This window comes from Eulemur rufifrons, chromosome 23 (genome assembly GCF_041146395.1).
Source record: "Eulemur rufifrons isolate Redbay chromosome 23, OSU_ERuf_1, whole genome shotgun sequence".
Classification (NCBI taxonomy): Eukaryota; Metazoa; Chordata; class Mammalia; order Primates; family Lemuridae; genus Eulemur; species Eulemur rufifrons.
Window position 1 is genome coordinate 4,112,668 of NC_091005.1, and position 21,755 is coordinate 4,134,422.

Below are 21,755 nucleotides of genomic sequence, written 5' to 3' on the forward strand. Positions count from 1 at the left end.
TCAATAGAGTGGGCACAATGATCCCTGCCTTCCTCATAGGAGTGTCGTGGCAGCTAAGTTAGAAAGCATGGAAAGCTGGGGTTTCTGTGCCCATCTCAGGAAAAAATACAGTCTAGAGAGAGAGCCCTGGGCCAGGACAGAGGAGGAGCCAGTTGTCGCGTGTGTGAGGAGTCGAGCTTCCCGCACTGGAGGGCGCAGCCCCATCGCTGGGCCAGGCACACTTGCTCCTGTTCCCAGCAATCCCGGAAGGCTTCCTGCAGGAGGCAGCTCAGGAGCTACCGAGGCCAGCTGGGCAGATGCCGGGGGGAGGCAGCACCCAAACAGGAGACATGGGGTTTGCTCGGGGAAGCCGAGGGGCCAGAGAGCACCTCGGGGGACAGCTCTCAGGTGACCGTGCTGGACCCACCCCAGGTCATGTGCTACGACTATGACAACGACGGAGGCCACGACTTCATCGGCGAGTTCCAGACCTCAGTGTCACAGATGTGTGGGGCTCGCGACGGTGTCCCGGTGAGATGTGCACTTGTGCTGTGACCCCCAGACCTCAGCCGGGGCGGGGGAAGGGGCACGGGGCTCGAGTGCAGCAGACCGGGGCTCAGGTCCCCCCTTCTGGCCGTATGGCCTTGAGTAAGACCTTCAGTCTCTCTGAGACTCAGTTTCTCCATCCGTCCACGGGGCCAGAGGATTAGGGTGGGAGCCAGGTGAGGTGTCGCGCACGTAGTGAGCCGTCAGGAGCCGGACATGATACGGGTGACTCGTCTGGAGCGGGCGATGGCTGATCCTCCCACCATTTCTGGGTGTGACCATCCGGGGGGCTCCCTGGAGGAGGCATGCTGTGCCCCTTGTCAAGGCAGTGGAGAGGGTTCTGGGGCCTGGGGGAGGCTGTGTCCCCAGAGAAGCCCCGAGCCGAGCTTCTCTCTCCTCTGCTGTGTCGCTCAGCTGGAATTTGAGTGCATCAACCCCAAGAAGCAGAGGAAGAAGAAGAACTACAAAAACTCGGGCATCATCGTCCTGCGCTCCTGCAAGGTGAGTCGGCTGATGTGAGCACCAGCTGGCCGGGCTGGGGCCACACAGCCAGGTACCACTGCAGAAGGGACAGACAGAGCGTTGGGTCTGGAGCCCGCGAGGCCTGGGTTCAGATCCTGGCTCTGCCGTATCCTGGCTGTGTGACCTGAGTTAACCTTGCCGGGCCCTGTCTCCTCGTCTGCAGAATGGGGATGTTGAGGCAGAGCAGGAGAGGGCTTAGTGTCACATCACATCCCTGTGCAGCGGCTGAGGGGGCTCGAGGTGACCTTGCAGGGCCTGTCCTAGTTGGAGGGGAACCGGAGGGAGCTGCTGCGGCCCTTGCTGGGGACCCGCCCGTTGCATGTTGGGCGTCCAAGGGGCAGAGGATGCCGGGTGGGGACGCCCTGGCCTCTCTTGCGTCAGTGAGAGCCCAGGTGACTGTGACTCCCGTGGTATAGCTGGGGCCACTGAGGCCCAGAGAGCAGCAAAGCTCATGTCAGCGGTGGCCGGGCTGTGCGCGGGGCTGAGACACCTGGTGGCCGATACCTGCCGGGTCGGGCAGGGTGTTTGGGAAGCCAGCTGGGCCGGCAGAGCAGCAGCCCTGCACGCTGGGCCTGAGGTTCCGAGCTGGGTCCTGGCACTGCCGTCTGCCAGCTGGTGGCTCCCGCACCCCAGGTCCCACGTCCTCCTCTGGAGTCCGGGCCGTCTGGCTCGTGTTTACGAGAGCATTCAGTGACATGGTGACGGAAAAGTGTTCTGTAAAACGGCATCTTGGTTGATGGTCCCTACGTCTGAAATCTCCATCGCTCACATCTCTTTTCACAACTTTTGGCACCTGCTTCGCTTAATAGTTTTTATACTCGGCCTTTGTCCCTCCCCCCGGCCCAATTTTGTTTCTTTTTTTTTTTTTTAAACTTAAATATGTTTGTTTGGAAAGGGACCCTTATAATGCCACCACAAGGGAAAGGCCAGGATTCTTTCCCAAAAGGAGAAAGAGACCATCAGAACAAATCCAGTATTTTGACAGGGTCGTTCATTTGTAGCCGAAGACCTGGGGACAGGCCTGTGTTTTCTGTTGTCATAATGGTAGATCAGTAAGAGCTGGGAGGAGCTAAGGACCCGGCAGCGACCAATGGAGCCCTTCTCTGCCGGGTCCGTGGTAGGTGAAGTTGACTCTGGGCCCTGGACCCTGCCTGGAACCATCCTGTGTGTGTGTGTGTGTTGGGGGCTGTCCCTGGGTCCCCCCCCATTGGGAGCCATTGCTCCGAAGGCTTCGTTGTGCCGAGATTTGTGTTTTGTTTTAACCAGATCAGGCCCATCTGTTCGTCTGGGCCTCCTTGTCCCTACCGAGGCTGCAGGACACGGAGCAGCAACTCCGCACAGGCATTTGCGATAAATGTGACCAAGGCAGGGGACCCGCTAACTCACCTGCTTCCTTCCAGATCAGCCGGGACTACTCTTTCCTGGACTACATCCTGGGAGGCTGCCAGCTCATGTTCACCGTAAGGCGCTCCCCTCTGCCCCCACGCCACCCCCGCCCCGGTGAGGTCCTCCCTGCGGGCTTGGGCCTCTGCTGCAGCAGGAGGACCTGAGGATAAACTTCAGGAAGGACTTCCCTGGGGCAGGGGTGTGCCCGGCCCAGCCGAGAGGCGGTTTGGTCCTGCTGGGTGGGCCTAGCTGGGACTCCCCGCAGAGAGGTCGGGCCCTCCTGCTCCCCCTGCGCGGCCTCAGCAAGTGCGCACCGGGCACCGCCTTTGTGCCGTGCTCCAGGCTGTGCCCTGCAGAGTCCCTCGAGGACTAAGACATTCCACTTCTGACCTTGGGGAGCTGACCCTCCAGCAGCATGAGGATTTGGGTGGCTGGTCCCTTCTCTCCCAGCCCACAGTGACTAAGTTCCACGGGATCCCTCTCTTTCCCTGGATTCTACTCCTAGTCCTCCCCTGCTGGGGCCATTCTTGGCCACCCCTCTGGGCTACCCCTCCCGGGGCTGGGCTGGGATTCCCTCGGGGTGAGAGCAGGCAGAGCCCCAATGCCTGCCCACCCACCGGCCCCCAAGTCCCTCCTGAGCACCTGCCCTTTGTGCTGTCCCCAGTGCTGGGCCAGGCTCTTTGAGGCATGTGCCCCAGCCCCCATAGTGAGCTCCCAGCTGACCGGGGAGACGAGCACCACCCTGCCAGGCAGCTCCAGGTCCCAGGGCCCCCTCGTGGCCTTATGATGGGGAGGTAGCTCGGGTAGGGGGTGAGGTCTCTGGGAAGGCTTCAGTGGGGCTGTAGCATCTGAGTCGGGTCTGAGAGATGGAGGAGAAGGAGACAGGGAGAAAAGATGGTCTGGCTCTTCAGGTGGAGGGAACCTCCTGAATACGTGCCTGGAAATGGGAACAGATGAATGTGTGGGTAGGGATAGTGAGGAGAGAAAGGAAGCTGGGGCTATCAGTTAGCCTCGTATCACATCTGGGCAATGGACTTTATGCTTGGGCAATAGGGAGCCACAGATGGTGTTAGAGCAGAAGAGTGACATAATCAGATGGTTTCTAGGTTTCAGACTATCTTATTGGGGGCAGGGCTGGGAGATGAGTGGGCTTCCCGTATCCATTAGCCTCCCCTATTCCTGGCCTGGGATAGGGAGCTGGGGCCCTCTGGGCACACTGGGTAGCCTTTATCCCCCGCTCTACAGGTTGGAATAGACTTCACAGCCTCCAATGGGAATCCCCTCGACCCTTCCTCTTTGCACTACATCAATCCCATGGGCACCAACGAGTATCTGTCGGCCATCTGGGCTGTCGGGCAGATCATTCAGGACTACGACAGGTAAGCTTGGAGGGGGCTCTGAAGGTCAGCTAGGTTTCCATCCAGCCTGGGAAGCTTAGTGTGTCACAGCTAGAAGGGACCCAGAGAGCATCAAATCTAGGAATGGCCAGCACATGGCACACACGCACTTGCCCCTTCCTACACCTGTGGCAGACATTGCCAATCGATTGCTGTGCTCTTACCTGCTGAGCCCAGCATCGTTGTCACAGATGGTGCTGGTTGGGAGCTCCAGGTCAGAGGGCGGAATGACCAGGAGGCTGACACGTGGCAGCAGGGAGGAAGGAGCCAGTGCCGGAGTCTCGGCAGGCACAAGAGCAGGCGCAACAGTCCTGTGTGGCCTCGGCCTCCTAGAGAGAGGCAGCCTTAGGACCAGCGTCTGACTTCCAGGAGACTCGGGGCCTGAGGGTGGCTGTGACTCCTGGCCACATTAAGAGAGGTGCAGCAGGCAGGGTAAGGGAGGTGGAAGTCGCCACCTGCATGGCTGGGTGGAGGCCCCTGGTGTAGCTGCTCCAGAGACCCTGTTATCCGGCTGCCCATTCAGCCTGTCACTGAGCCACCTAGTGAGCATTCGACCTAGCAAGGCCCCAGGGAGCTCTGGATGCCTGGTTTGAGCCACCATCACCCCCTGCCCAGGTCATTTCATTAGCCTCCTCACTGGTCTCCCTGCTGCTTAGGGACAAACGTTTGTCCCTAAACGTCCGTACAGCAGCCAGAGGGATGCTCCGTAAATATATGTTGAATGAATGAACAAATGACATGGTCCCTGCCCTCAGGAAGTTCTCACTTAAAGAGGAAGAAATCATTGGAGTTTACCTGTGAGGCAGGAGCTACAGGAGCACAAAAGAGAGAGGTATTATAGGGAAATCTACAGAGAGAAGGGGCCATTTTGATTGGGCATTAGAGGATGAGTAGGAGTTTTCCAGGGGCAACAGATTAGGGAGAGGTATTTCAGGAGGGGGCACAACGGAATTGAATTTGGGATGTGAAGGTAGCCTGTGTGTTTAGGGAATAGGAGTGGCCAGAGCTCAGGGAGTGGGGTGTTGGGGAGTGAGAACAGGTGTAAGGAGATGAGACTAGGCTCTGGGGCTGGATGATGAAGGGCCTTGAATGCCAAATCAGGGTTCTCATTTTAGGAGAGTGTTCCCCAGCTATAAATGGGGGGTTGTGAGGCAGCCAGTACATTCCACTTCCATCACAACCTTGGTTTAGTGGCTGCCTGGGGTCTCTGTTTGAGAAGGATCTAGAAGCTGCACCCAGGCCCATTGGTTAGAAGTGCTGTTGTTGATTAGCAATGTCTGCTACAGGCGTAGCGGTGGTCAGGCCACATGTTCGCCAGATACCCAGAGGTGGGTTTGGACTTACTGTATAGATAATTCTTTTTTTTTTTTTTTTTTGAGACAGAGTCTCACTCTGTTGCCCAGGCTAGAGTGAGTGCCGTGGCGTCAGCCTAGCTCACAGCAACCTCAAACTCCTGAGCTCAAGCGATCCTCCTGCCTCAGCCTCCCGAGTAGCTGGGACTACAGGCATGCACCACCATGCCCGGCTAATTTTTTTTTCTATATATATATTTTTTAGCTGTCCATATCATTTCTTTCTATTTTTTAGTAGAGACGGGGTCTCGCTCTTGCTCAGGCTGGTCTCGAACTCCTGAGCTCAAACGATCCGCCCACCTCGGCCTCCCAGAGTGCTAGGATTACAGGCGTGAGCCACCGCGCCCGGCCATGTATAGATAATTCTAACGGAGCTTTTTCTAGAGCTGGCAAGCTTTTTCTTTCTGTCCTTGGAGATGTGCAAGGCAGGATGGGCCCGCCCCTGGGTAGGGGGCTGGAGGGGTGAGCGTGGGTGGGCAGAGGTTCCTGTCCAGCCCCTTCATAGTGTTTTTCTGTCCTCTCTCTGATTAGTGACAAGATGTTTCCGGCTCTGGGATTCGGGGCCCAGTTACCCCCAGACTGGAAGGTGAGTGAAGGCGACTTAGTTTCCTTTTGGTTGCGAGGGGACTCGTGTGTGTGGCCTCTCTGGGGTCTGCTTTCTTGGCCTGCGAGTCCGGCTGCGCTGCCTTCCCCGCGCTCACCCCGGATCACGCTCGCTGCTGCTGAAGCCTGCGCCTCTCACAGGCACTGAGGCTGTGACAAGGGACAGCACAGCGATGGCCTCTCCTTGCTGATACTTGTGTCCAGTGGGGGAGACAGAGGGGGCTGTCAGATTTAGCAAATAAAAATACAGGACACCCAGTTAAGTAGGAATTTAAGACGACAATTTTAAAAGTATGAGTCTGTCCTGAGTATTGCATGGGACATACTTATACTAAAAAAATCACCCATTGTTCATCTGAAATTCAAATGTAGCTGGGCGGCCTGTATTCTGTTTGGCAACTCGAAGGACAGGCAGGGTCATTGGTGCTGAGATGGGGTCAGCATGGTCCTGGGGTGAGCCCAGAGGAGGGGGGACCACCCCAGCCTGGGGGCTTCAGGGAAGGAACCGGGAGAGGGATGGTTTGATGGCCCAGAGAGGGAAAGTCCATAGGGTAGAGGCTGTAAAGCTGGGGAACACTGTCCCATTTTACAGATGAAAAAACTGAGGCTCAGAGCTTTAGAGTGATTTGCCCAAGGCCACTGGGTTCCAGCAGGGCAGATGGACTCTAGAGTTAATTCTCAGAATCTGTTGCCTCCCGGAGGAGAAGCGTGTGTGGGGTGGGCACAGAGGACGCCCACATCTGCACATCTGTCTCAGCCAGTGCCCCCCTCGTCTGCCCTGCCGTGCCGCATGCTGTTTGCAGAATGGGCTTTTGCCTCCTGTCATCTCTGGTCCTCTCTGGGGAGGAGATTTTCACCTAGAATTTCGGAGAGTGGCTCTAGGGCCAGAGCAGGAGAGGTGGGCGTCCTGGCCCCGGATGGTGTGAGGCACGGCCCTGTGGGACCAAAGCTGGGCCTCCGGACAGACGCAGCGATGCCACTCGGGGGGCAGGGCCAGCTGGCGCGGCCAGGCCCAGCACGAGCCCGTTGCTAGGACACCGGCCAGCTTTCAAAGAACACGGCTGAATGAGTTGTTTTCTTGAGCAAGAGCGTCCTTGGAAATGTCACAGGACAATTCTGGGGAGGCTGGGGTTCGGCCAGGCTGCGGTGCCCGGTGGTGCCAGGAGGGATGCGGGCCAGGCTAGGAAGGGCAGATGCTCTGCCCCGCCTCCCCCTCCGCCCTGCCCTCTCTCCTCTGCATTCCCACTTGCCCACCTCCTGCCACCCCAGGGCCTTTGCACGAGGCTTCTTGTGTGGGGGCCCCTCCCCCTGTCCCTGGCGCTGTGCTCACGGGCCTTTGCGATTTGCTAGTGAACTCTTGGGGGAGGCACTTGGTTTCCCTCTGCCTTGTCCCAGCTCCTGGCCTGCTGTTGACAGAGTGAATTTGGGACCCAGCCCCGCGGCCCGAGCAGACAGGGTTTGGTTCAGTGCGGGCGGGGAGCTGGGAGGCCTGCCTGCCTCCGGGACCTCGGTTTCTCCCTGGGCTGGCCCAGGGGAGCCCAGAGAGGGACCCCCGCCCCAGGTAGTCGCTGAGGGGGTCAGAACACGTCTCCCTGAGGACGGGGCATGAAGTCTTCTTGCACCCTCGAGATGAGCCAGAGTCCCTCAGATGAAGAGTAGGGTCTGGGCAGAAGGAACGGCCTGTGCAAAGGTCTGGAGTGGGGAAACTGAGGCTCAGAGGGGACAGTCACTCTGAGATCCCTTCGCTGCCTCCCCCCCCTCGCTGCTTCCCCTGCCAGGGCGACACGGAGCTGAGTCTTCAGTAACTCCCTGACCGCAGGGCTGGGCCAGGTGGGGCGAAGGGGCCACTGATTGTCACAAGGCAGCAGGGAGTCCCGGGACAAAGACCTGTGGCCACCAGCCAGTCCCCAGAGGCCCCTAATCGGCTTGGTGTGGCCTCCAGGAAACTTCCTGTGTACCGACATTTCTCAGGCAAACCAGGACAGCAAGTGTGGGAGGGGGCTGGGCTGCCTGCTACAGCCAGCAGGGACACTTGTCCCCCGGGTCTGGCCCTGGCTCTGCTGTGGCCCTCTCGTGTGACCTGGGCACTCCCTGGCCCTCTGGGAACCTCAGCGTTTCCACCTGTGCCGTTGCGGGGTTAGGCAGCCCCCGCTGAGGCTCTGGGGGGCCCGGCAACCGCCACAGCCCCGCCCAGCTGGCACGGCCGGAGAGGCTGGGGGCCGAGAGAGCAGAATCGTCATCCGTCCCTGTCGGGAGGGGCTTCTCCACCCTGGTCTCTAAAATCTGATTTTGTAGGAAGTGCTTGGCCCAAGGGAGGCCCGTTTCCCTGGCAACCGTTCTCTCTCTCAGCCCCTCCGCACAAGCCCCTCTTTTCATGTCTGTCGAGGCTCCTGAAGTCTCCATGGCAACGAGGACCTCCAGCCCCCACACCTGGGGCCCAGACTGGGGACAGGGCGAAGAGGCACATCTGGGGACTGTCCCTTGGGGGGCACCTAAGGCTGACTGCAGAGAGAGAAAACCCCATTCCCTGAACGGGGGACGGGGGGGTCTTTTCAGGCCGCACTCCCCCTCCCAGGCTGCCGGGCCCAGGGCAGTGTGGGGTGAACGCTCGCTGCCAAGTCCCCCGCCTTGGCCTAGGAGTCAGGCCCGTGTCCCACCCCCTGGTGAGTTTACTTGTCAAATGGGGACACTGGCTTTACCAGCACCCCTGTCGTTGTCTCTCGGAGCTAAAGGGTGTGTCTGGGCTTGTTTGTGTCGGGACTGAAGCTCTGCCCCGGCAGCTGGGGACTGGGGGGTCCCTTTGCCCTGGGCCTCTGTTCACCGGCCCAACTGAAGCTGTCTGGGGGAGGAACACCTTCCGAGGTCGGTGGGTTTGTGGAACATGAGCTCTGGAGGGTTCTAGCCCCAGCTCTGCCCTTCAGTAACTGCGGGAAAATTCTAGTCTGTTCTGTGTCTCAGTTTTGTCATCTGTAAAATGGGATAACGGCCCCCCATTGGGGTGTTGCGGGGGAGGAGCGAGGGGATCCCTGCACGTGGCAGGAAGGGGGGTGTGCGGAGGCAGGGAGGACGGGAGAGGGACGTCCTCCGTCTGAGCTCTCCGGCCTTGCCCGGGGCCCTGGGTCCTGCAGCCACTGCGGTCTTGCCCACAGCCCTGAACGGGGGCAGTTATTGGTCCCTCTGTGTTCCCGGAGCCAGGAGGACAGCGACAACCGGGCTGTTGTTGGTCCGGCGGCGTCCTGGCGTGTGCAAGTCTGCCACTGACGGCCCACCTGGGCGCGGGCTGGGCCTGGAGGCAGAGAAACAGGACCCGTCCTCGGGAGGACCGGGACAGCCCCGCCCGACCCCCTGCCCGCCCCGTTCCACTCCCTGACCCCCCAGTGCGGCTCCCAGCGGGGTCAGCTAGTCCCAGTCTGGCTGGCACAAGGCGGGCTCCCTTCCGAGGCCCTTGCTTACTGTGAAGGTGGGGAAACGCCTTCGAGGCCCCCAGAATTTCCAGTGGTGGACCCCGCAAATAGTGGCAGCAATGATGAAAGGGTTTTCCAAGTGCTGCTTGAACCCACTCCCCTCAGAGGCATCCCTGTCCCCCGCAGGGACTCTCTTAGAGGGGCGAGGGGGCCTAGGCAGCCCTGGTCCCCCCAGAAGAGATAGGGGTGATGTGCAAGGGCCTCAGTTTCCCCCCCTATGAAGTGCGGGTGGTCGGGCCTCTCTGTGGGTGAGATGCAGCAATGAAGGTGCAGGCAGATGTGGGGGTGTCAGTAGCCTGGTCGTGGGGGGAGGGGGTTGGGCTGGCGGTGGGAGGGGCTCGGCCCAGGATTGGGGGCAGGAGGCTGCGGCTCAGCCTCTCCTCTGTTTCAGGTCTCCCACGAGTTTGCCATCAACTTCAACCCCACCAACCCCTTCTGCTCCGGTGAGTGTCACACCCACCTGCACCGGCCCGGCCGCCTCCCCGGGCAGAGGGAGGGCAGAGGACAGCTTTCCGTCCCTTTCTTCTGTCCCCTCCCCGTCACACTTGCTCCTAATTAGAAATGGGGAAGAGCTGGAGTCAGACAGTCCTGGATTCAAGGCCAGCGGCTGCCCTTCCCTGGCTGTGGGACCTTGGAGAGGCCACTGCACCTCTCTGGGCCTTTGCCTCCTTACCTGCCCCGGGGAGGCGTCCCACTCCCACCTGCTTCGCTCCCTTCGTGCGTGGTTAGGTGAGGGTGACGCGAAGCGGTGGCCGGGGAGCCCCGTGTAAGCAGGAGGAGGCGAGGGCACCGTTACACGTCTGCTCTCACCTCCTTCCTGCCCGCCCTGCTCTGCAGGGGAGGGTCGGGAGGGCCGCCGTGTCTGTGCTCACCCCCTCCCAGGCCTGGAGGGGTTTCTGAGCCTCCTGAGGGCAGGTGGGAAGCTGGAGGCTGGAGGAGATGCAGGTGGGTGTGGAAGAGGGTGGCTCCTCCCATCATGACACCTTTCAGCCTTGGCTTCGGCTTGGGCGTAGCATCCACCTGCCCCCCCCCCCCCCCCCCCCCGCAAAGCTGGGCCAGGTGTGTACTCAGAAAGGAAACCATCAAGCCACCAACTTAGGGACTTGGAAACTGTCGGCATCTGTTGCTGGACACGTGGCCCTCTGCCTGCTGTTAGTGTCTGACCTGAGGTCGGTATCCAGGGGCTTTTTCCAAGCTCAGCTTGGTCGACTCACTCTTGGCCAGAGGTCTTCCGGGCAGGACCACAGGGCAGTGGGATACTCGCAGCCTCATTACGGCAGCTGTTTGCAGAGCACCTGCCGTGTACGGGGGCCGTGCAAGCACCTCGATCCCCCAACCTGAGCAAAAAGCCAGTGTGTCCAGAGTGCACCTCCAGATGGCTTCCCGTGGCCTCAGAGCGTCACTTTTCTGGAAAAGTCTGCTCAGCACCCTCCTGCGAGCTGCCTGGGAGTGTAGGTTCAGTCCCCTCGACAGCCAAGGGAACAGGCTCGGACAGATTGGACAGCGTGCGCCAGGTCCCACAGCTACGAATGGCAGGATTCTAAACCCGGGGCTGTCTGACTCCACATCGAGGGCTCTTGGCTGACTCCACCCCGGCCCTGCCGGCTGGGAGCTTCCGGCCTCACGGCCCGGCAGGGACGATCTGAGTGAGCATGAAGCGGGCTGAGGGCGGTGCGGGCCGGGGTGCTGGGCTGATCCGAACTCTCCCCCCGAGGCAGGCGTGGACGGCATCGCCCAGGCGTACTCCGCTTGCCTGCCCCACATCCGCTTCTACGGGCCCACCAATTTCTCCCCCATCGTCAACCACGTGGCCCGGTTCGCGGCCCAGGCCACGCAGCAGCAGACGGCCACGGTGAGTAGGCGGCCACCATCTGGATGGCACAGGCGGAGGTCTCCTTTCCTATGCCAGGCACCCACCCCTGCGGGGCTGGCGAGCAGGACATTGCGCCTTCCCTGTGCTTTACACCCCAGTAGCGACCCCGCTTCTCTCTGAGCCTCGATTTACCTGCCCGTACTTTAAGGGGGTTGGACCAAGCTGAACTCGATTGGCCCTGGCTTCCCGGGCACAGAGCCGAGGGAGCAGTTCCGTTCGTGCTGAGCAGGAGCAGGGATGTGGTCAGTGGGACGTGTCTCCCCAGGGCGCGCACTTGTCACTCCTGGGATGGAGGGAAACCAGGTGACCGCTGATCCCCAGGGCCCTCAAGCTGGCACTTCCGAGCCACCCACTTCCAACTGGAGCAGCCCTGCCTCACGCTGAAGGCCGCAGCGCTGTCTGGCCCCGGCCCTGAGCTCAGTAGCAAGGCCAGAGCCTCACTGGCCTGGCCTGCGGTTGCCAAGGCTGCCACGTGGCACCTGGAACACCTGGCACACGGCCGTCCTGGGCATCTGCAACCCTGCTCCCCCTCCCCGTCTCCTCCCGCCCCAGCTCCAGGTTGACTGCCAGGCAGGGCCTGATGCCAGTGTTGGGGTCACCAAGGGTCACCTTGCCTGCCTCCCCACTGTCACCATGACCTGCCCTGGCCTCACTCTGCAATGTGAGTTGAGGGGTCTCCCTCTACCCGCCAGGGGCAGTTCTCTGACATCCCCTCTGCCTCCTCCTGTCCCTGGGGACGGGCTGGGCCTGACTGACTGGCACGTCCCACTCGTTGGACTTCCCGGCCCGACCCCAGTCCCAACCCCTCAGGCCCCAGCCGTGACTGGGAATCTGGCACCCAACCCCAGGGGGTGGATCCTGGTCTGGAGCCGAGGAGACTTGGGTCTAATTCCTTCCTGGCCACCACCCCCTGGGAGGCCTCCACCCCTGTCTAGGTTTCCACCTCATGGAAAGGAAAGCATTGCTAAAGTCTCTTCTAGAATGTTCTGTTCACTCTATTCCAAAATATCCCAGATTCACCCACTTCCCTGTTGCCACGGGTCCCTCACTAGACGCTGCAGCTGCCCCGCACTGCTCTTGTCCCCCACCGTTCGTCCTCCCGCCGGGGGGTCGGGTCCTGCCACTGCCGTGTGGAAAACCCTCTGCGGTCAGACGAAATCCTCCGAGGCCTCCTCTCCCCTCCTCGCCTACTGCGCGGCCCCTTCCCTCACGGGGCGATTCTGCCCCCCGACCCCTCCGTGTGCCTCAAACACCCCGAGCTGTTCCCCTGCGGAGCCTCCGCCCGGAGGTCCTTGCCCAGACTTTGCGTGGCTGGTTCCGTCTCGTCCCTCAGTGTCCCCTCCATGGCCGCCTCCCCCGAGCAGTTTCCTTGACCACCCGTGTGCAGACCTCCCGCCTTCCCTGCCTGTTCCCGTCTGACCCTGGTGACCGTCGGCAGCGTCTAGCTCCCATACTCCGCATCCGCCCGTCTGTCGTGCGTCTCCCCGTGCACTTGGCCCCACGGGGCCCGGGGCTCCGCTCCCTGTTGTCTCTCTGCGCCTGGCACAGTGCCTGGCAGGTGCGCGTCCTGCCCCGTGAATGGACAGATTCACGTCGGTCCCTCCCACGAGCCATGGGCCGCTCGGGAGGCTCAGTCAAGAAAAGGGAACCGGTCCCATGAGGCAGGGGACCCCACAGAGGAGGGAGGGACCTGGTCACTAGCGAGGTGGAGGTTGGCTTCCGGGGTGGGTTACAGAGAAGAGGATACAAGGGCCACCCTCGGGGAAGGGCAAGGCCTGCTCTGATTGTTACAGAAGCAGTGGAGGGTCGTGGGGAACGGGCGCCCTGGAGCCAGGTGCCAGGGCTCGAATCCTGCCCCTTCCCCACCCTGACTCGGGCGGATCGTGTAACCTCTGTTTGGACAATGGGATCCCTAATAGGCTGTACTGGAGGCGGCGGCATTAGGGTTAAATGAACTAATGCAGTGCCTGGCACCCCAAGAGACCTGAAGGACGCGAAAGGACAGGCCAGCAAAGAGCTCAGGGAAGGGGGGCGGCAGGGACAGGCGGGAGGGAGGTCAGTGTGCGCGGAAGAGGGGTGAGGGGAAGAGGGGTGAGGTCGTTAGTGCTGCGCGAGTGTGGGATGGGCTCTGGTGCCCCTGGTCATGGCAGCTGAGAGCCTGAGACGTGTCCCTTCCCTGCTCTGTGCCCGTTTCCTCTAATGAAATGGGGGTTGCACCCCCGGTGCTGTGAGGATCTGGGGCAACGTGAAGGAGCAATAACTGGGAAAGGCCCGGGAAGGACGTATTTTAAAAATTCCGGGGGGTCCTGGGGCAGAATTGGTTGGAGAGGGCAGAGCCGGAGGCAGCCTTCAGCTTGCACTCCCTCCTGTTTGCACGCCAGGCTCCCGTCCGCCCGGTCTGTCATCCGCCGGAGCTGGCTTCCAAAGGAATGGGGAAAAGGCCTGCGGTTCTGTTTAAGGGAGCGGGAAGGAGCCCAGTGTTAGCGCCAAGGGCTCTTGCGCCTGCTGCCCTGCCGAGCCGGGGTGGGGCTGGGCAGGAGAAGTGGGCCCGTGCCTGCCTGCTGGACTCCAGGTCTGGAGGGGGTGTGGGCCCCAGGAAAGGCCAGGAAGGGTGTTTTGTTTCTGAGGAACAACTGCTGAGGCCCCCCAGAGAGAACGTGGCCCTTGCTCTAAGCACAGGGACCTTGACGTCCAAGCAAGGAGCACCTAGTCCATACCTTCTGGACATCCCAGACACTTTTGTCCTGACTTAGTCCTCCCAGCCTGTGGGTGGGGGGAGGGACAGCCTCCTCCTGGCTCCTGTACCCTCACAAGGCTCTGTCACCCACTAGGCCGGGTGATCTTGGTGATGTCCAAGCATCTCTGGCCTGCAGGAGTGGGGCTGGGAGGTCTCTGTGAGCCCCTCCTCTCTGATGGCCAGGAGCAGGTGCAGCCAGTCCCCCCGCCCCCCACCGCCTGACATTGTCCCTGGACTCGAGGTGGGTGGGGCTGCCTGATGGTTCAGCCTCATGCTCTAGGAGGTTCCAATCCCAGCTCCCCTGCTCCCTGGCTGTGTGACCCAGGGCGGGTATCTTAAACTCTCACCTGTACAACGGGGATGATGGCAACAGTACCTGCCTTCTAGAAGCATTATGAGGATTCAACTGCATAGGCGTACCAGTTGCTAGCATAGTGCCTGGCACAAATCTCTTGGAGACACCTCTTGGACTTGGGTTTGGTGGTGCTGAGCACATTTAGGCCCAAAGAAAAAGGAAGTAATTTGTGGATTATCTGGCGCTTTTGTTGAGCTGTTTTTTGGTTTTGGGGAGAATACTTGGTATGGCTTCACCCTTCCTGTCCCCAGACATGTGCGCACTGATGCACACCCACGTACAGGAAGTGGAGAGCAGGTGGGGGAAGCATCTCTCTAGGCAGGGCTGCGCTCCCGTTCATTCATTCGGTGCATCTGTGCCGAGCGTACTTCTGCACAGCGCTGGGGAGACCACGAGGAACGAGACACAGCCCTGTCCACCCAGGGTCAGGCCAGGAGGCAGCAGCTGTGACGCAGCCTGATCAAGCCAAAGGTAGCGCTTCACCCAGACAGGGCTCAGGGAAGGCTTCTTGGAAAAGTGACATCGGAGCTGCAACTCGGAGGGTGCTTGAGAGTTAGCCTCATGAAGTGTGTGTGAGCATGGGGTGTCCCTGCAGGGGGGCAGTACATGCAAAGGCCCGGGGGCCTGGTGTGGGGGCACTTTAGAAGGAAGGAGTGTGGTGGAAAAGGAGTCAGTGGGGGGACGTGAGGCTGAGAAGGCAGGCGGCACCCACGGAGCCTCGGGAGCCATCGCAGAACCTGTATTTTCTCTTGAGGGCAGTGGGGAGCCACTGGGGGGTAGTGAGCAGTTTTGGGGGAGCCGGTGGGGCCTCCCATCGTGGGCCTTCATCCTTACCTCCGCCCTGGCCCATAAGACCTGAGCTTTGCTGTCCGTGGCCCATTTCTGGTTGGTCACCTAGGTGTCTGGTGCCTGAGGGGAGGGGGAGCCGGGAGGCAGCCAGCAGCCTGGGAGTTTGTCCCCACTGCCACCTCCAGGGCCCCTGGCAGCCAACTTCTCAGAAGTAAGGTGGGGAGTGAGTGCAGCGTCCTCAGACTCTGCCTGGAACTGTTGTGGTCAAGTCAGTTTCTTATAAATCAAATCACACACTAAATGCATTAGGGGAAGCAGCTACTCACAGCCCTAGAAACCTGAAGAACCTCTGGGTACAGGCAGGAGATACTCCAGCCTTGCAATGTGTTGGGAGTTTGGGTCTTTGGATTCGACCTGACCGTGATTGGCTGTTTCTGGAGGTGGGAATGCCGCTAGGGTGGACCAGTACCGACCGCGGGGACAGCAGGGCCTGCAGAGCCCCTTCCCACACCTCCCGCCCGGTTCCGCCTCTCATTCTCCCCATCCGGAGCCCCCCGCCGCCCTTTGATCCCTCGTGGAGGTGGGGCTGTGCACCCCCGGGATCGTAATGGACCTCTGAGGCTCCTGCGCAACCCGGGCTCGGTCCAGGCGGGGCACGAAGCCCAGGACCCGTCGGCTGCACTTCCACTGCCCAGGCCCGGCCCGGGCCACGGACCCTCAGGCACAGCCGGGCAGAAGCCGAGGCCAGGCGCGTGGGTCTGGGCAAGCCTGGCGGGTGGGCACACGAGTCAGGGTGGGCTCTGGACCCTAAGCTGGGCGGCTGTCTTGCACATTCGGGCCCTCCGACACCAGCGTGCTGGGTGGGAGGAAAGCTGGTCTCGGCCAGGCTCCGCTGCTGGAGACAGTGACAGGCCACTGGTGCCAGGGGGCGGTAGAGGACATGGTGGAAACAGCCCCAACTTTGGAGTCAGCCAGACTTGAGTTCGAATCCCCACTATGGGGCCTTAACAATTCACTTAGCCTCTCTGAGCCGTCTCGTCGTCTCTAAAACGGGAGTGACAATGTGAGGATTCCAGGGAATATCCATGTGGACGCTGTCATTGTGTGTTGCGGCTGCACCCTGTCCACTGGTGGCCACAGTCCTGCAGGAACCCAGGCCCTGTCTGCCCCACGTCCCTGGGGCGGGGCGGAAGGCTGCAAGGCCTGAGCCCTGCGAGTCTCCTAGATACGGGGCTGATTGGATGGGAGAGCCAAGGGGGCCACCTGGGGAGGAGCGGGGACTGCCCGAGTTGGACGGGGCTTGGAGACGAGTGCCACCCCCTGCATGGTGGGGCCTGTCAGACCGAGGTTAAGCAGTCTCTGTTTTCCTCATTGCCGGGCCTCTTAGTGTCTTCCCTCCTGCCAGCTTCGGCGTCCCAGAAACACTGCCCTGGCCTATTTCTGGTGGGACTGAGGTGTGGGGTTAGAGGCCACCGTAGGGAAAGGGCCCTGGGACAAGGGTGGGCTGTGGGAGGGCAGGATCTGGATGGGCTTAGGAGGCCCCTCCAAAGCCAGGGATTGGAGGCTGGCAGCAGCAGCCCTCTACTGTGGGATTCAGGCTGCCATCTCCATGGCAACAGGTTTCCCAGCCAAGGGATTGGTCTCTTAAAGGCACAGTGCTAGAGCTCAGCTACCACTGCGTGGAGCTGGCAGTGAGCATGGTGAGGTCCATGTCCCCACCTGGCTCTTCCACTCCTTCCCTCCACGGTCTGTACTAGGAGGACAGACTGGGGAGCAAGGCACCCTGGGAGGCTGAGCTTGTACCTCTGCAGGGAGCGAGCAGCTTTGCTGGATGAGAAGGTGGCACGTGCTATCCCGGGTCTGGCTTGGTTCTACCCACCTCAGCTCCATGCCCCTGAGCGGTCTGGGTTCCAGGTTCTTGTCTGGAAATCCAAAGGACCAAACTAGAGGGCAGAAACCCCAGACAGAGAATACTAGGCCCACTAGGCCGGTGTGTTTAGTTCCTGGATGGGAAATCTGAGTTTCCCCCCCAGGGGCTCGAGGGTGCCTGTGTAGGAGCAGAGGCCCACACTCCCAGAGGCACCGGCCCGGGTGACCTGCTCTTAGCTCCTGCAAGGTGTCTCAGATGCCCTGTTGAGTAGGGAGTGGGGTGGGGGTGGGGGCATAAGTGTATCCATGCCCAGGTTGGGTGGCTGGTCCCAGCGTCTGTCAGCCACGGGTGTGGCAGGAATGCGGGTGACTGAGCTAGTGCCATCCGTTGGGCATGTTTTCTCTTTGAAATAAGTGCAACTCCCAGAGTGTACTGACTGGCACAGCCAGGCCTGGAGTCCAGGGCTCTGAGGCCACTAGAGGGAAGTCTAAGATGACACACAGGGCAGCAGAGAGCAGTTTGTGCTTCCTGCTGTGACCGGCCGGAGTTGAAAGGCAGGAGAGGCCTGTGGGGCACTGAGATTGAGAGCAGGATGCTTAGGGCGGTGGCTGGGACTGGGCACAGCAGGGTAAGGAGCACGGCTTTCCTCCAAGAGTTGGAGGGTTTGGGGGTGCTGAGGGAGGGAGAAGGGGTGCCAGGGGCCTCAGGGCCTTGCTGAGTACCCTGCTGCCCCCTCCCTGCAGCAGTACTTCATCCTCCTCATCATCACTGACGGTGTCATCAGCGACATGGAGGAGACGCGGCACGCCGTGGTGCAGGCTTCCAAGCTGCCCATGTCCATCATCATCGTGGGCGTGGGCAACGCCGACTTCACTGCCATGGAGTTCCTGGACGGGGACAGCCGCATGCTGCGCTCCCACACGGGAGAGGAGGCAGCCCGAGATATCGTGCAGTTCGTGCCCTTCCGAGAGTTCCGCAACGTGAGTGTGGGCCCCGGCTGGGGGCTGGTGGCGGTTACGGGGCCCCAACACACACAGCTCGTCATCAAGGATGTGTCTTGGGACTGTCTGGCCTCCAAGAAGTACACAGTCGAGGGAGCTGAGGGTGGAGGAGTCTAGGAGTGGGCCCAAGTGCCAGGCACTGCGCTAGGCCTTGGCCCGGAGGCCATTACGACAGTGTGAGCACTTGCCCCCACAGGCTCAGGCCAGACTGGTGTTGTGGGACAGGGTCTCCTGGGAGACCCACCCTCTACCTGGGGTCCTGAGAGAGAAGTTTCCCATGTGGCACAAAGCATGCTGGGCAGATAGAGGGGCCAGGGCACAGGCCCGGAGAGGAGACGAGCCCTCCTGGTAGTCACCCCTCATCCAGCGCCCTCATTTTGCAGATGCAAAACAGGGCCCCCCTCCTCCTCTCAGGGGGCCTCGTCTTCCCAAAGGCCTCTGCCTGGGGACTGGTGTCCCCAGCTTTATCCCTGGAGGTGGCTCTGGCCTTATTTGCAGGTGATCCCAGGTCTGCCCACAAGGAGGCTGGGGTTGGCGTCCTGGTCACTGCCCTGGCAGCAGGGTACCTGAGGCATCCCAGAGAGGAGCAGAGTCTCAGATGCCCCCCGACACTGCCGGCCTCACCCTGCTTTGACCAGAGGCTCACTGTGTGCAAGCCCTGGCCTCTCTGGGCCTCGGTCCCCTCGGCTGTCAGGGCCTCCCCGGGGGTGCTGTGGCTCGGCTCCTGCGAGCCAGCCTCCGCGAGAACTGACCACGGTGCTTTACACCCCGTGGTCCTCCCATCCCTGCCCAGTGGCCTCTGGCTTTGCCCGAGATGCTTTTACTCCTTCCTCTGGAGCATTAGCTTCCTAAGGACAGTGACTGAGCACCTCCACGTGCCTGGCCGGTGGGGGGCCGTTCAGCAAAGCGACAGTCCCGGCCCATTTATCCCGGCCGAGGTGCTCAGCAAACGCCTGCCAGGTGAGTAGGCTGTGCAGCGCGCCTCCACTGTCTCTTCCCCCAAAAAGCCTCCCACAAACAAATTCTTCCTAAGACGTTGCTCTGAGGCATCTCAAAGTGCTCAAGCTAGGAGTTACACTTACCATAAAGGCAGGCACTGCTAATGGTGGCATTTTAGGCATGGGCCGGGGGGAGGGGGGGAGGGACGCTAGTTTTAGGCTGCCCCGGCCCTGCAGCCCTCACTCTGTCCGCCATGGCCACCTGCTGTGGCAGCCCTGTGGGCACAGCGCCCCTCCAAACTTCCATTCACTAATCCCTATTCTCTCTCCTCCCCACCCCACCCTCCACCCCGCAGGCGGCGAAAGAGACCCTGGCCAAAGCTGTGCTGGCGGAGCTGCCCCAACAAGTCGTGCAGTATTTCAAGCATAAAAACCTACCCCCGACCCACTCGGAGCCCGCCTGAACCCCACCCAGCAGCAGCATGCCAGCTGGGCCTCCCCCCCAACCCCCAGGACATGCACGCTCACCCTGCGTCCTTGTGGGTGGCATTTTTTACTGATCCACATTTTTATTTTTTACAAATGGACCTACCCCCCCCCCCACCTTCTCCCAGCCCAGCTGGGCTTCCTTTGTTGGAGTCAATGGATGATGCTTCCAGGCCAAACTGTCTTCCTCTCCTCCCCTCCCCACCCTTGCGCATTGAATGTACTTTGTATAATTTTAGTGGAATTATTGTTATTAAAGGAGAATAAAATTTTTACAATCATAACGGGCTTGTTCCAAGTAACTAGCTGCAGACTGAGAGGAACATGTCCTTGGTGCATACCTTGTGCTGGAGCCTGCACCTACTTCCTGCTGTGTTTTTATACCGTGACTGTGTTCCATTTGTCATACTCAGGGTAATAAAGGAGTTTCAGACGTCCCCGTGTCCACTCCTTCCTCAGCTGCGCCCTCATGGGCTCACTGATCTGGGGAGGGAAATACAACATGAAAATCCCTTTCCCCACCTGGCAAGCCTGCGAAGTTGGTATACTCCCTTCTGTGTGGGGACATGCATTCCTTATCAACAGCGCTAACGTCTGTTCAACTAGCACAGAACGTGGCACACTGTCCACACTAGTTATGTGTAGATGAACAGAAGGTGCAAACCCACCCAGTTCCTGGGACTCCCCATTCAGGCCTAGCTAACACCACACCTCTATCCCCCAACTGGACAGCAGCCCAGCCACCCATCTGCTCCTGCTTCCGGCAGGCACTGTGGTCCACCACAAGAGGAAAGCCTCTCTGGCCTCAGGACCCCAAGTAGGGCTGCTTCTGTCCCTGCTGTTTCTACCACGTCCCCCTCTTTGGGCTCAGGTCCAACTTCATGAAACCAGCCAGAGGACCACTCTCTGAAACCCCAGCTCTCCTCCCAGATCCTCCTTTCTCCCACGTAACACCTCTCTTTCCCCTTCACCTTTCCACCCCGGCTGGGCGTTCCAGGCAGCCCCGTGGACACAGTGACGCGCAACCAGGAACAACTAACCTTTCTATCAAGCCCTGAGTTTCCAGCTCCGTGTTAAGTGCTTCATAGGCACTGTCGTGATGATCTCTTCCAGTAGCCCTGACTAGGACCATTTCTGAGATGAGGAAACAAGCAGAGACGTTAGGCAAGTCTCCCAGAGGCAGAGCCAGTTCTATCCGAGTCCACACCCATCCTTGTCCCACTGTGTGAACGCCTTCCCTTGGCTCTGCAAGGGCTGCTTCTGCTCAAGCTGCTAACGCGCCTGTCACTCCACGCCACTGAAACTTCATCCCCGCCTACTCTCCGGGTCGGTAATTCAGTAATTCTCACTGGGGCCTGCTAGGATTAGGCAGCATCCAGGCAGGTCCCCACCTCCCAGTGCCTGGTGAGCTCGAGCCAGTTTATCTGGTGGCAGCGAGTGAGGGGCACCTTCACCCTCAGCTTCCGATGCCTCTGCTGATTCTGCGGCCGCCAAGAGTCAGCTGAAGTGTGCTTTCAGGACACCTTCACTTAGGACTACACGGAGCCCTGATTTTGCACACTGTCCTTCAGGAAAGCACAGTTCACCGGTCCCCAGGCTGGCAACACAGATGGAACCCCACTAGCACATCCAGTTCATTCTGGTTCATCTGTTCAGCACAGCTGCAAGACTGGGTGGTACTGGAAACATCAGCACAGCTTGAGTCTAGTGGATGGCACACCCAGGGGAGTCTGTCCCCACCCCAGCTTGGGAGAATCTGTTACGTCCGATCACCAGAGGCATAAATACGGGAGCAGCCTTCTCCCAGCCCCACGTTCCCCAGAAGCAGACCTCTCCACCTCCCTCACAATTCCCCACGGGAGTGACTTACCAGGTAGCAACGCTGGGGAGACTGCCACCACGGGGCCATTTAAGGCAGAGCTCCTGCCTTGCACTGGAGGGTCTGTCCCAGAAGCTCACTTGCCTCAGGTGGGGTGGCTTCACGTCCTAAAACTGGGTGGGTAAGTCAGGCAGGCCCTCTACCTGGCCGGCTTCAGTTCACAACAGAAAGGGGCGTGCCTAAATTCTTGACAAGGCCAAGACACTTTTTAAAAAACATCCTTGGTGCTGCCATTTGGTTCCTGCACACAGACGGCAGCCTGACTGGAAATCTGACCAGAAAGCCTCCTTCAGCCTTGGGCCCCCTTCACTGGGGCTCGGGCACTGACATTTGTTTAAAACTTTCACTGGTTAAAAGTTCTGCTGAAACCACAGAAAGCCAGACTGAAGAGTTAAAATCGCAAATGAAAATTCTGCTTCTGTCACTTAGCTATACAACCTCAGGCAAGTCACTGAACCACTATGAATTTTGATTTTCTCTATATAATACAGAGAAGGGCCGCTTCACCGGACTGACTTTCTTTTTTTTGTGGATGAGAGACATTCCAGTCCACAAATAGAGTGCAGAAATGCCCCAAA

The 21,755-nt window shown here is 60.1% G+C and overlaps 1 protein-coding gene across 2 annotated transcripts in view; it reads left to right on the forward strand.

Moving 5' to 3' along the window:
* Positions 1-19,932, forward strand: part of CPNE2 (copine 2) — a 43,656-nt gene extending 23,724 nt beyond the window's left edge. Inside the window, exons 8-16 of one of the 2 annotated variants that reach the window (XM_069497789.1) lie at positions 412-510; positions 940-1,026; positions 2,448-2,507; positions 3,679-3,812; positions 5,714-5,768; positions 9,641-9,692; positions 10,968-11,101; positions 17,617-17,853; positions 19,169-19,932. In XM_069497789.1, the coding sequence (XP_069353890.1) occupies positions 412-510; positions 940-1,026; positions 2,448-2,507; positions 3,679-3,812; positions 5,714-5,768; positions 9,641-9,692; positions 10,968-11,101; positions 17,617-17,853; positions 19,169-19,276 (966 nt within the window). In that variant the 3' untranslated portion in view covers positions 19,277-19,932. The remainder of the gene's footprint in view (positions 1-411; positions 511-939; positions 1,027-2,447; positions 2,508-3,678; positions 3,813-5,713; positions 5,769-9,640; positions 9,693-10,967; positions 11,102-17,616; positions 17,854-19,168) is intronic. The other variant, XM_069497790.1, reaches the window with a different exon arrangement.
* Positions 19,933-21,755: the final 1,823 nt, after the last annotated feature.